We start from the raw sequence: 12,535 nt of genomic DNA, 5'->3' as shown, positions 1-12,535 counted from the left end.
TTGAAGTCGGCATAGCTAGAATATGGCAATTGAACTGTGGCAAAACAAATGTATTCAAAAATGTATTTAGATTCATCTATTTATCGATCACTTGGTCACTTGATCACTTGGCATCCCGCAGATCTTATCTCATCAACTAGATGAATTGATTAAGCTCATGGGGTTGAAGCTTTTACGCCAGCATGATCGTTGGTATATGAACAAGATATGGGTTGAAGATATGGAAGCTTTCAAGTCGATAAGCCGGAGGACTTCCGGAGATTCTGATGATACCAATCATAATCAAAGTATACTTCTTCGAGAATCAATTCCGAATCAACTTCGAACATTCGAGGTACTAAGTACCTAGTAATGGATTTCAAGCATACGCATCTTGTCATGTATTGGAATCGAATCGACACGCTGTATGTTGGTTAGCCAATTTGTACCTGCATTGCCAAGGAATCAACCAATCGATCAATCTTCACCTGATCGATGTGATGTGCATTCAAGGTTTGAGATGTCTGTCAAATTGTCAATTGACCCCTTCTTGCCCAGTATTGGCCGCTGTCTGTTGGAACTCCAGTGCTCCACAAGTTCGACGGAACTGGTTACTGGAGAGGTACGAGGTGTAGTTGGTGGTTGCAAGCCCGTCAACCAGATTCTTGTTGTTTTATCTTACTGCTGAATTTGTATTTCATCGCGGCTCCTTCGTGGCGGCTCCTTCTTCGAATGTGCAAGCACCACGCACTCTCTTGAGGTCTTTTGTATGAGTCTTCGATACGATATCCATTCCCTACCCCGATCTTGCCCCCTTTGCATTTCTTCTCCCTTCTTCTCTTTCATCCGAATTCTTTCTCCGTCAATGACAAACAAACACATGGGAGACATAAAACCTTGGAATTCTTACGTAGGTGAAGCACGGCTGCATGGGGTGGCTGGTGCTTATCTAGGTACTTCATTTTGTGGGTAAATTCATTTCATGTGCCGCATTTCTTCCCTTGCACAGCCAATTAAAATTCTGGATAACTTCATGTTTCAAATGTCAATCTCGTATATCCAAGTCATTTATGTATGATGACGTCCATGTTGAAAAATATCAAAGATCGATCTATCTAGGTCAACACATTCAGATTCATGCCATCTTTTTCTCCTTCAATGCCTTGGAAAGCCATGACCTTTTGGCCAATGGTGGATTGGGAAGAATGATGAGGTTCAAATCCTTCCACCTTTAAATCCTGCAGTCGCGACCGATTTATGACTTATTTTCTTGGTTCCCGTTGTTTGAAGATATTTCCTCCCTTATCTTCGTCTTCCTGTCGTCGTTTGATCCCATTTCTACACTTTTTCGAATTGTGCACATATCTTTTTACTCCAAGGATCTTATCTGATTGAAGTGGTTGGCAAGGTGAATTGTATATCTGCTATCGGCATTCTATCAGATCCCTACACCTCCAGCCCAGCAGTTCATACTCAGATTAGCACATTTGAACAATAATCATGGTCACAACTCTTCCTCAAGTGCTTCTTGCACTCATTCCAGTGGCTTTGGCATTTCCAGCGCCACACCCAGTAGCTCAACCAGTTCCTCATCCTATGATAACTCCAAGAGCCTCTTTGACTGATAGAACACCTTCACTTGTGGAAGAAAGGGGAGTGATTAGTTCCGTCGAATCATCCATCAAAGGTCTAGAAAGTTATCTTACCAGCGTTATCGGCACTTATCCTTCATACATTGCTAGCGGAGTACCCAATTTCTTCCAGGATTTTCCAACAGGAAGTGCGGTGCAAAGTAGTTTGGGAATCAGTGATAGTGACTTGGCAGCAACGCCTACACAAGTCTTGAATATCCCGTAAGTTCAACTTCGCTCTCTCTCATTATAATTCTGTGCCAAAAAAGAAAGAAAGAAAGAAAGAAGACAGACCGCTCACTAATCATCAAATAGAGGATACGCGAATTGGACTGATCAGGGCTGGAACCTCCGTGTCCATGGAAATGTCTTCAAACAACCAAACATTTCCGAATCCAAGCTTGACGATTTAGCAAATGTCTTCCTTGTCGGTACCTCAATCGAAGATCTTCCCGCGGCCCAACAAAGTCAAGCCCGAAACCTTACTGCCGAAATTTTCGTCGTACAACAACCACATGTTAACGTTTCATTCAGCTTGGAGCCTGCTGCGTCTCAAGGTGGAGATGGAGAGAGTGGTGGTGGTGGAGCAGTAACTGCAGGTGGAGGAGCCCAAAATATTACACTTGTGGGACAGACAACCGTGGAGGGTGATTATGATCAATTTATCCAAATCGCCAACGTTTCTGGGCCTGGTGGATATCTTGCTCCTGGTAACGACACAACCGATATTCAAAGAATAAATGTTTACGCCGATGGCACCCTAACTGGAAATGCAACATCCTACCTCGTCCCTGAGTCTGGTATTACCATCATCTCCGATATTGATGACATTCTCCGTATCACAAAGATTTACGAACCAAAGGAAGGTCTCCTTAACTCGTTTGCCAGACCATTCACTCAATGGATGAACATGCCCGATATTTACGCCAATTGGTCTCGCACCATCCCTAACTTTCACTTCCATTACTTGACCACTACGCCAGAGCAAGTGACAAGAAATTACATGCAATTCATCTACGATACCTACCCAGGAGGATCTTTCGATACCCGACCACTCAACTTCTCAGATGTGTCTGCAACACTCTCTATTCGAAAGTATCTTCTCACAAAGATCTTTGAGACTTATCCCAACCGCAAATTTATTTTGATGGCCGATACTTCAAACTCTGATGTTATGAAGGATTATCCCGAGATGGTTACCGATTTCCCTGGACAAGTCCAATGTATCTTCCTCCGCAATACATCTGCCACTGACAGTGGAGACAAATTCCCATACCAGACATCTGGTTTCAAGAATTTGAATCAGTCACAATACATGTTCTTCTTAGTGCCAGATGATCTCACGAACCTTGATATCGTTAATGGGCAATGTTACAACAGTACCATTCCGCAAAACGTCACATTCAGCGAGCAAGGACTACCTTTCGGATTGAGCAAGAGCGGTGCTGGAAAGAGCATGGCTATTGGACGAAGTTTGATTTGGGTAGCTATGATTGGAGCTTTTATGCTCGCCTTGTAAAAATGATATGAGGTAGATGAGGTAATGCATTGTATACGATTTGGCGTTCAGAGTGTTGGATTTTTAAGGGGACATCAAGATTCACAAGATACCTTTATAATGTATAGATGATTCATTCTTGCTTGACTGTGCTTTCAGTGATGCGAATTCATGAATTCTAATGTCCATGTTTGATATGACGCGTTTTGAAATCTGCACGAGAATAAAACATTTATATCATGCAATTTATATATTCTGCTGTTACAAAACTATCGAGCGCCATGTGTCCGTCATCCTATGTACCATTTCAGGTCCCTACACAAAGACACAGTCAACTGTTATCAACTCAGTTGTCTCATTCTATACACATTCAAATCCCTAGGTTCAACGATAGAACAAATACCCTAACTCCCGAATAACCATACACAGTCATTCAGTCCTTCATTCATTTCATCCATCAAATCTAAATCTCATCATGGATTCCAACTACTTCCCAGTCCTTTCCCTCCTAATTCCAAAGCAAGTAAAGCAAAATGACCACCGACGGTGGGTCTAGCCCTCAACGCTTCTTCAATCCCTTCTCCCGTATTTCCATCCACTTTGACTGTCCATCTATCACTTAAGGGCCAACTATTCTTCCCGTTGCTAATGAATGCCCAAAGATCATCAACGAACGATTGTCTCACCTCCCCTGTTGTTGTACCTGCAGTCCAAATATTCCAGTCGGATTTTGCCCATGCCTGACGTGAGTCAAGAGCGATTCCGCCATCGGACCGAACGGTTGGATAGTAGTTCTCTTGCATGTTATATGCTGCATCTGGGAAGGTTGACAAATCGAGCAGAACATCAGGGTAGAGATTGAAGGGAATTTTCCAGGAATCTTCATTATTTGGGTAATTCAATACGAAATGTGTTTGATCCGCATCAGTTCCTAGTTTATCTGTAAAGATCTGGGTAGCATGCGCGTCTGCGATGGTCGAATAATTTGCATAGGTTTCTCCGGCTAGAGAAGCAAAAGCTTTCAAACCAACTGCTGCTTTGATCGCGAGGTTGGTTTCATTCGTAAGAGGGCCGGCAGCATCGTTGGTAGAGAGTTGAAGGGTTATATTGATGGAAGTTGATGGGAGATATGACGCATACTTATTCAGAAGTGTATAGTATTTCTCTGCCCAAGCTGTATTATTGGACGCTTTCTGGTAAGCGAGAGCGAGTATGAGTAAATTTCCGGTTTCCTCTATTGGCATTACTTCTGCCACGCCATCATCATGGCCGGTGGCATTGGGATAGGCGGAACCGATATCATGAATTACGTAAGGAAGAGTCCAACGACCGGAAGCGAGATATTGAAGTATTGGTTCAAGGAGGAGACGTAAGTATTCTGGGTTTGTAACATACAGAACTGGAAACAGGGGCATGATAACGTCTATGGTATTAACGTTCCCATCACTTGAAATTTCCTTGACAAATGCGAGGACATCGCTGGTATCCAGTGTGGCATTTGGAATCACTAAATCGATTCCTCCATACACTTGTCTTAAAGACAAGGTTGTGATATCCGAGTAATTTGTACCAGCGACCTGAGTTGCAGCTGCAGACAATTCAGAATCGATATTTTGAGACTCAACCAATGCGTCGTCATAATCTTCAAAGAAATGTTCCAAGGCGTCAATAGTTTTTGGATAAGTCGCACGGTAATACCCAGTGTAGGGTTTTCCTAGATAATTGACTGCAGCTTCTCTTACATACCCAACAGCGTAGGTAACAGAGGATGTTCCTGTTACACTTCCCAAGTCATGGGAAATTCCTATGACTCCATCTGTTGACCAGGTATCTAAAATACCAGAAAGGGCTCCTGTGTCTGAAAAGACTTTGCGGACAGCAGTCCTATCACCCGATTCACTGGTCAGGGTAGAAGTGGATGAGGGTTGAGATGAATAGATGGCTTCGCCCCATAATGCTTGATCTGAAGCCTCTGAGTACGCGGCTCGATTATTGGCTTTGATTGAAAATGCCGAGGTGGTGTTTTGTTTCGTGAATGTCCAGGACGAGGACACAGTTTGGCCAGTCCAAGTACCGCCGATATCAGAATATATCTGAATATTGGTTGCGGCGGCGGTCTCAGCAGATATAGTCAAGTAACCTATCGGAGTATCAATAAGAGTTTCAGGGATAAATTCTAGGGGGAATGCAAAGGTCACGTTTTATGGAACTTACTAAAGGGAAGGGACTGTCTCAAATAATTCCCAGTGCTAACGGGCGAAAAGAAGTCCAAGCCGAAGGTCACACTTCCAGCCGTAATATTGAAAATCGAATGTGTAGAGGTGTATTTCGCCGATGTTGTAGTCCCATATCTTGTTCCAGCTCCTGGAGAAGCTACTCCGAAAAGATTCCATGTAACATTATCCACGCGTGCAATTACGGTCCATATCAAATTTTGGCCCGCCCAGAATTGTGCATTTCCAGAACTAATGTTGGTGGCGAGAGAACTCGGGATCCAGGCCGAAAGATAAGGATTCCTCACTGCAAGAGGATATGAAGGAGGTTGAATAGGTTCATGGATAATAGTTGCGGATGCATCTCGGTGGTGATGTTGAGCCTTAGTGACTGGGATGAAAACAGCCAGGAAAATGAGCAAAGCACCTATCACAACAAAAGCTCCCCTCCGAAAATACATAAACAACATGGCTTTCCGATTCGAATCCAGCAACTCCTTTTGAGATTCTGACAAAATATCAGAGGAAGTGATTGAATTGTCAGATATGGCACGTTCAGGAGGAGGAGGTCTGCTCCCGGCGAACGTCTTGTAATTTATTCTTCCCATGATGACTGTTTAGGATGATGTTGTATCACGCTCGTATTGCGAATGTGACTATCTGCAGAAAAGTGACTTGCTAATCTGCAGGAATACGTTGACTGCTAGATATAGGTGTATGCAGATGAATGAATGAATCAGAAATGCAGAAGATCTGAAATCTGACTGCAAACATACTCCTGTGACATAGTTTAGGAATTTTTGTGGCACAGTACTGGTGCATCCCGCTCAAGGATCTGTGGGGTTCATCGACACCAAAACAGAAAGCGATATTCTTAAAAACCCAGCGATTCAAGATCTACTCACTATATTTTGATTGTAAAATTCTAAATTTATCATTAACCCCAGAGATTGTGCAATTAAAAGTCTCCGAAAAGCCTATAATACTCGATGGAGATCTGATTGTGGGTATGTTTTATGCACAAGCGTCGTTAGTTTAGTGGGCTCACGACATAGATACAGGGGCTTCAAGCCCACTTGCTAGATGTGCAGCGGCTCAGAGAGGCTTTCACGAGATCAGATACTGGGTAACTTGGGTCAAATCCAGTTGATCTGCGGGTATAAATTTATTCATTATTATGCGCGACTATACCAGTAACCGCAGCATATCCAAGCTTTTTAGGCTACCAAACGCCATGAACAACAAAACTATCCCCAAAATGCACTGCTGACACCACGAGCCTTTCCAACCCACATTCAAACATTTGGTAGGACTTTTAATCATAGAGTCAAAGTCATCTCGCAAATCCTGCTACTTGGGGTATCTTTTCATCATCATCGTCACCTTCATCATATGTCGTCAAAATTGCGTGATTTGATTTAACACTCCACAGTTCATGCAGAAGCGTGAGCAACAACAAATGCCGCAGCTGCGGCTGCATTCTCCCCGTAAGTTAAGTGAGCTGGAAGAATTATGTCCCCTGCTTCACAGATGTTATCACCAGTATGGCAGATTGTGTCCACTTTTGATGCATCCATGTTTGGAATGGCTTGACCGTTATCTGATCGTTGATCTATCAGTATCTTCCCCGCATTGTATCTTAAGGAATAAGTATCTCTAAAATTCACATACCTGGATCACCGAAGATTACGACAGAGCTAATCCATTCCACAGTTGCTGCAGGAAGTAATGCAAGTGCGTTATGTACAACTTGGCCTCCTTGAGAATAGCCGGATGCCACAAGATTTGTGTTTGGACATGCTGCGTACACGGCTTCAATTTCTGATGCCCTGTATCAAAGTCAGATGCTTGATGACGAAATTTTGTTATATATTGCAAAATTTGATTGCTCATATCATGTTTGTTCGTATAAATAGCAAGAGGAAAACATACATTGAAGAACTTCCAACAGGATCGCCGCCAGCGAGGAATGTTGCTACGCTAGCTGCGTAGTTATTTACACCTTGAACGGTGACCTTAGAAGACCCTACAAGAGCTTCTAGTGCCATGAAAAATGGCGGACCGGTGATGACTCCTACGTTTCCTGGATCATCTGTTCCTCGGGCGTAAATGACAGTGTAGTCAGTGCAAGCACCACCTAATTCATTGTAAGTATCACTGATGCCAGTGAGTTCCGAGACGAGGTTCTGGAAGTCGGTGATGACACTTTCAACCACTTCGATTGCACCATTCACTGCTGGAAGATGGTTTAGGATTATGGTGAGTATAGTGTTGAGAGGGGTGTTTCTCTTCTCGTTATGAGCGACAGGTCGAGGGGAGACGGGGGCAGCCGCAGCCAGACTGGCAGACAGGACGGTGAGGAGAAGATTAAGCTTCATGGTGGAATTGAAACACGTCAAAAGGGAATGATGAGACTGTTGAGTGCCTGGAAACGGAGAGGCTGCAATCGAAGCGGAAGGGGAATGAGAGAGACACGAGCTGGGCTGGAGAAGAAAGACATGATGGAGATACAATTCACTCTTTATAATTGCTTGGGACGAGGATAAATCGACGATTGAGTGAATTTTTTCTTCTCTCCCATTTCTGCTACGGAAAAATCTAATCATGGGTCTGTAAACGCGGGGGAAACGGCGAGGATACCAGTCCAAACAGTCTACTCCATCGTTCTACATCGTATACAGGTACGAATTGGTTTGGATTGGTTCGGTACGAACGGGACAGTGTCAATCAGGAACCATCTCCGACGACGATCGCCAGTAAGCAAGCTGTCACATCCAGGAAGTCCTTATTAGAAAAGCACTCGGGGCAACGCAATCTGTAAGATTTCATGGCATATACCAATTAGGCTTTGACACTACCAAAGGGTAAGGGATCGACGTGTTTAAATCCGTTGAGGAAAGCTGTTCTCATGACCATGGTTGGCGCAAATGGATCTCTTTTGAAGGATGGGGTTAAATTGATTCGGTGTAACTCTATGGATCCTTATGGAGTCGATCAATCAACAAATTAAAAAGCGGTGTTAATTGGCAGCTGTGACCAATTGAAGTTACGAAATCAATCATTATGCCTCGTGGCTGATATCCTTACTTGGCTCAGGTACCGGATCGTGCCGTTCATCTACTTGTGCCACATTGGCAATCGAGTTCGCTTTCTGGACTTCTTTAGATTTCTGAAGACCAGGTATCTTGACACGAACTGAACAACTGCCGTCTCTCCCACAAAAACGGCGTTGTGGAGAAATCCGGGGAAGACTTCGGAGGTAGAATCTGCAGCTGCAAGAAAAAAACCAACGCAAGCAACACCACGCGACCTAATTCGCGGGGCGTAGTATTTCCGAACCTTCCATAGAAATTAAATTTCGAAGCAAGATAACAAGCCGAGGATAGCATGTGAATCCACTTACTTCTTTCGCTTCTACAGGACATGGTAATGGTAGCTTGGGGACTTCGTGGGGCTACATTCTGACAGCCGCTATTGCAAATTAGGATATGTGTCCGGACCCGGCGGCCAACCAATGATATGGGAACTCATTTCTTGGCAAGGCTGGATTGTTAGGATAGCATTAAACGGCTGCAACTGAACGAGAAGGGGACTCGTTTGATCATGAAGAGAAGCATTTATCCAGAAACCAGTTCACCAGTTGAAGGAAAATCGCGGAACACGCGCATTTAAACAGCTTGCAGATGTACCGAGGAGTGACTCTCACATGTAACAAACCGGTAAATAATTAGCAAGTCGGAGGGGAGCAAAGAGTTGTATGTACGCCTTGACTGCCACCAATGAGTTCATGGGATGGATCCTTGGAAATCTGCATCCTGACGGTTCTTTTCGATCCCTTTCTCATTTGTGTGATAAGAATCAAATCCATCAAATCCACTTTATCGCTTGGAGAACAAAGGTTTGTGGGGCGTGGAAATTCTGATGGGTGTGAGGGGCCAAAGGATGGCCCTCCCATTATCTCAACAACGGAATTTTACGAGATTGAAACTATCACGCCGTCCCAACAAGTAGCTTACAGTAATACCTTTTATCTGTGCGCCGTAGAATGCCGATATAATATCGGTTCCGGCCTACTCAATTTCCTCAATCCTCGGCTTCGTTGCATTTCCATTCCTGTTGACTGGGGTAATATTCAAACCAGCCAAGTTCTCGATCCCACGGGCACTCAAATTCTCAATCCCACCACCTCCTACTAAACTTTCAACAGGGATTAATGAGTTCATTTGCCATGATTCTATCCCCTCGACAACATCTTTTGCATGCTGCCTAACCAAACCATCATTGTCCGTACTCTGAACATATTTCAATATTCTCGTCATGTCATCCAGACTCTGGCCTACGAATCCAAATCCTAACCTTCTGCCTTCGGATCTTGCTTTGTCCAATGCGCGTACAAAGCTCATGACGAGAAGAATGGCAGATCGGCGAAGAATCCCTTTCTCAATCTCCGGTTCCAACGTGAGTATATGAATGCTGAGATCTACAGACATAGAAATTGGTTTGTGTCCGATGCCTGATACATTGCATTCTATGGCCTCGCCGAGAATCGCCAAAGCAGACGAGCGTATCCGTATATCTTCCGTTCCACGCTTGCTTTCCCAACCTGAAACTATTTGAGAAAGTAATTCATATTCAGGATGGTTAGCATCTGGCTCGAGAATTTCGTCCAATTGTGGAACTGGGCCATCCCATGCCTCTTCTGCTTCGGCTGTCTTCTGTTTCTTGAGTTTATCGCGTCTGATTTGTTCGGCCTCGCTTTTAGGTCGATGGCCTCTCCGACCAGCAATCGAAAGCAGACCTTCGCTGACGGTTTGTGCAATATCGCCTGTAAAGTTTGTTGGCGAGGATTGAATGACCTGAAGTAACGCTTCCCCAAGTCTCAAACGGGCGTCGAGATCATAATCCTCATTGCCATCTGCATAACGCTCAATAAGATCTTTTAGTACAGCCCTAGGGTGGATTTTCGAAAGGTCGATAAAGCACCTGATAGCCCGAAGATAAACGTATTCTTCAGAATCTTGAAGTAGCGATGCAAAAAGAATGAGAAGCGCGGGTATGTCCAAAATTGAACTACGAGCGCTGATAAGGCTCTGGATTAGTTCAATTCCTTGGACTCTTACTGGGGGAGGAGATTCAACAGAAGTTAGATATGACATGGCAAGATTATAAGTCTTTCGGTCTTCTACTGTCTGACTGGGAATGTTTTCTGATAGTGACTCGCTTGACTCGTGAAGTGCATGACGAAATTGTAGAATGACGAGAAGATTTTGTGCGGTTTGGGTTACTTCTGTAACTGTTCTGCGTCCATAAATTCGAAGAGAAGATTCGATTCTTGCTAGGAAAGGCTCTATAATCGGGGTTGGCCTAAAGTTTGGTGATGTAAGAATAATATTTAATAAACTTAAAGCAATAGAGACAATCCCCTCCTGATCTTCGGAATTTGAATCTTCGGCGCCAGTTGCGTCGATCAGCACTCCATCAACCAGTTCCACTATCTGCTTTGAATCTTGAACAAGCTTCTCTGGCATTACGTTGATCATTTCTTGTAACAACTTTGCTTCAATGAGCTTTTGTTTCGCGTCTTCTTCGCCACTGATTAATGGAGAATGAATTAAAATAGGAGCTGTAGAAGGCTTTGCTTGCGAGAGCCATTTCTGACACAACATTAAAAACATTTGAGATACCTGTGAATCAGAATCAGGGAACTCATTCAATAGGCCAGTAAACTTTTCTACTGCTGTGTTAATTTGGCCAATATCAAGGTGTTGTTGGTTCATCGTGGTAGTTTCTGGCATTTTCTCAATTTGAATCTCCTTACCGTCATTTGATGAACGGTAAATCCAACTCGTTTTATCAGGCTCTGATCTGCCTTGAAACAGGATATCATTCAAAATTTTGGAGAGTGCGCCTTCGCTAGGTTTAGATGTCGTTGACACTAAAAGCTGCAACAAAATTTTTAACAGCTTTCCTGCATACGCACTAGATTCCCCTCCATTATCTTTATTTTCGACGCAAAACAAGGCCCACAGTGGCAAGAGAATTGGATTAAGAAGTCGTTTCGTCAGTGATGGGTGAGGATGTGATGTTACTATAGTAAGCAATCTTCGTAGATTTTTCCTAAGATCCTCCGCTGTGACGAGAACTTCTGGCATTCCAAGTACTACTATCTCTTCAACTTGTGATTTTTCTTTTGTGCATGGAGGAAAAAGGGCTGGGTCAACTGATCCAAGAATTGGTTCGACCAAAGATTTCCATCCCGGTGCGCCTGAACTATTTAGCATAAGTTGAGACATACGAACCATTCACCTTACCTGGGGCTCCATAAAGCTTGCGACCCAATATACCAAACCCAATGATGTAGGAAGCAGCTTTATCCATTTCTCGCTCTCCTTCTCCATCAAGAAGATCAAATAATTGAGGGGCAATGCCACTGAACCATTCCTCTGCTGACATTCCTTGTGGGGGTGAAGATAAGAGTCTTGATGCGGAGCTCATGGCTTCATGAGAAATATTCACTGAGCGACTACCAACGGAGTCTGATGCCTTCATACTAGCATTACTCGGATGGATCGAGAAGACAAACTCAATGGTGTCTTGTACGCCGCGTGTCCTGAGGGGAAGACGGGCTAAAGTTTGAATCAAAGGTCCTCGTAACCATGTTTGTACTCGGTCTGGTTGAACAAGAAGATTCAAAACGGGCATGAGTTTCAAAGTAGAATTACTATGGAATAATTAGAACTTCCGTTGAAACACATTGAAGACCTCCTACCTTTCAATTAAGTTGTTAAATTCATGTCGCGATTGAAATTTTGTGGTTTCCGGAATCTCTGGATCAAAAGCTGCCTTTCCGATCTGTAGAAATTGATCAACCAAAGGCGGTTGTGCAGTCCTACTGTTTTGTTTCTCTGACATCGTTACAGCACAATCGGCAAATGATCACTCACAAATAAATAAATTAGAATTCAATCGGTGGATGAAGTTCATGAAAAGAGGAATTTCGGATCCCGTGATTTTGGTATTTTGATGATGCGGTTGTGGCTGATGACTTGTGGCAAAAGTGGCGTAGTCTCACCTTCGTCATTCACCTGACCAAATCGGCCGATAAATATTCGTCTGTATTCCTCTTTTCAATATCTCAAGACAAGCTTTACGATCATGACTTTCCAATTTCCGAGTGTAGACCTGGTTATCGAACACTCTCTTTTGCATTGTTT

At 43.6% G+C, this 12,535-nt stretch overlaps 4 protein-coding genes across 4 annotated transcripts; 1 reads left to right on the top strand and 3 right to left on the bottom strand.

The window, feature by feature from the left end:
* The first annotated feature begins 1,145 nt into the window (after positions 1 to 1,145).
* BCIN_13g05780 (hypothetical protein) lies at positions 1,146 to 3,244 on the top strand. Its single transcript, XM_024696894.1, has 2 exons — positions 1,146 to 1,832; positions 1,926 to 3,244. The coding sequence occupies exons 1-2, from the start codon at positions 1,480 to 1,482 to the stop codon at positions 3,127 to 3,129; spliced, it is 1,557 nt and encodes a 518-aa protein (XP_024552708.1). The 5' UTR covers positions 1,146 to 1,479; the 3' UTR covers positions 3,130 to 3,244.
* A 104-nt stretch (positions 3,245 to 3,348) lies between these two features.
* BCIN_13g05770 (hypothetical protein) lies at positions 3,349 to 6,150 on the bottom strand. Its single transcript, XM_001554670.2, has 2 exons — positions 5,323 to 6,150; positions 3,349 to 5,248 (listed from the first exon to the last, which is right to left on the bottom strand). The coding sequence occupies exons 1-2, from the start codon at positions 5,927 to 5,929 to the stop codon at positions 3,582 to 3,584; spliced, it is 2,274 nt and encodes a 757-aa protein (XP_001554720.1). The 5' UTR covers positions 5,930 to 6,150; the 3' UTR covers positions 3,349 to 3,581.
* A 324-nt stretch (positions 6,151 to 6,474) lies between these two features.
* On the bottom strand, positions 6,475 to 7,837 carry BCIN_13g05760 (hypothetical protein). Its single transcript, XM_001554671.2, has 3 exons — positions 7,254 to 7,837; positions 6,993 to 7,150; positions 6,475 to 6,921 (listed from the first exon to the last, which is right to left on the bottom strand). The coding sequence occupies exons 1-3, from the start codon at positions 7,697 to 7,699 to the stop codon at positions 6,755 to 6,757; spliced, it is 771 nt and encodes a 256-aa protein (XP_001554721.1). The 5' UTR covers positions 7,700 to 7,837; the 3' UTR covers positions 6,475 to 6,754.
* A 1,333-nt stretch (positions 7,838 to 9,170) lies between these two features.
* On the bottom strand, positions 9,171 to 12,327 carry Bcrtp1. The gene is made up of 3 exons (XM_024696893.1): positions 12,091 to 12,327; positions 11,633 to 12,042; positions 9,171 to 11,586 (listed from the first exon to the last, which is right to left on the bottom strand). The coding sequence occupies exons 1-3, from the start codon at positions 12,231 to 12,233 to the stop codon at positions 9,392 to 9,394; spliced, it is 2,748 nt and encodes a 915-aa protein (XP_024552707.1). The 5' UTR covers positions 12,234 to 12,327; the 3' UTR covers positions 9,171 to 9,391.
* Between the last annotated feature and the right edge of the window lie 208 nt (positions 12,328 to 12,535).

This window comes from Botrytis cinerea, chromosome 13 (assembly GCF_000143535.2).
Source record: "Botrytis cinerea B05.10 chromosome 13, complete sequence".
Lineage (NCBI taxonomy): Eukaryota > Fungi > Ascomycota > Leotiomycetes > Helotiales > Sclerotiniaceae > Botrytis > Botrytis cinerea.
The sequence above is the reverse complement of the archived record's forward strand: the minus strand, read 5'-3'. Positions and strand labels throughout refer to the sequence as shown.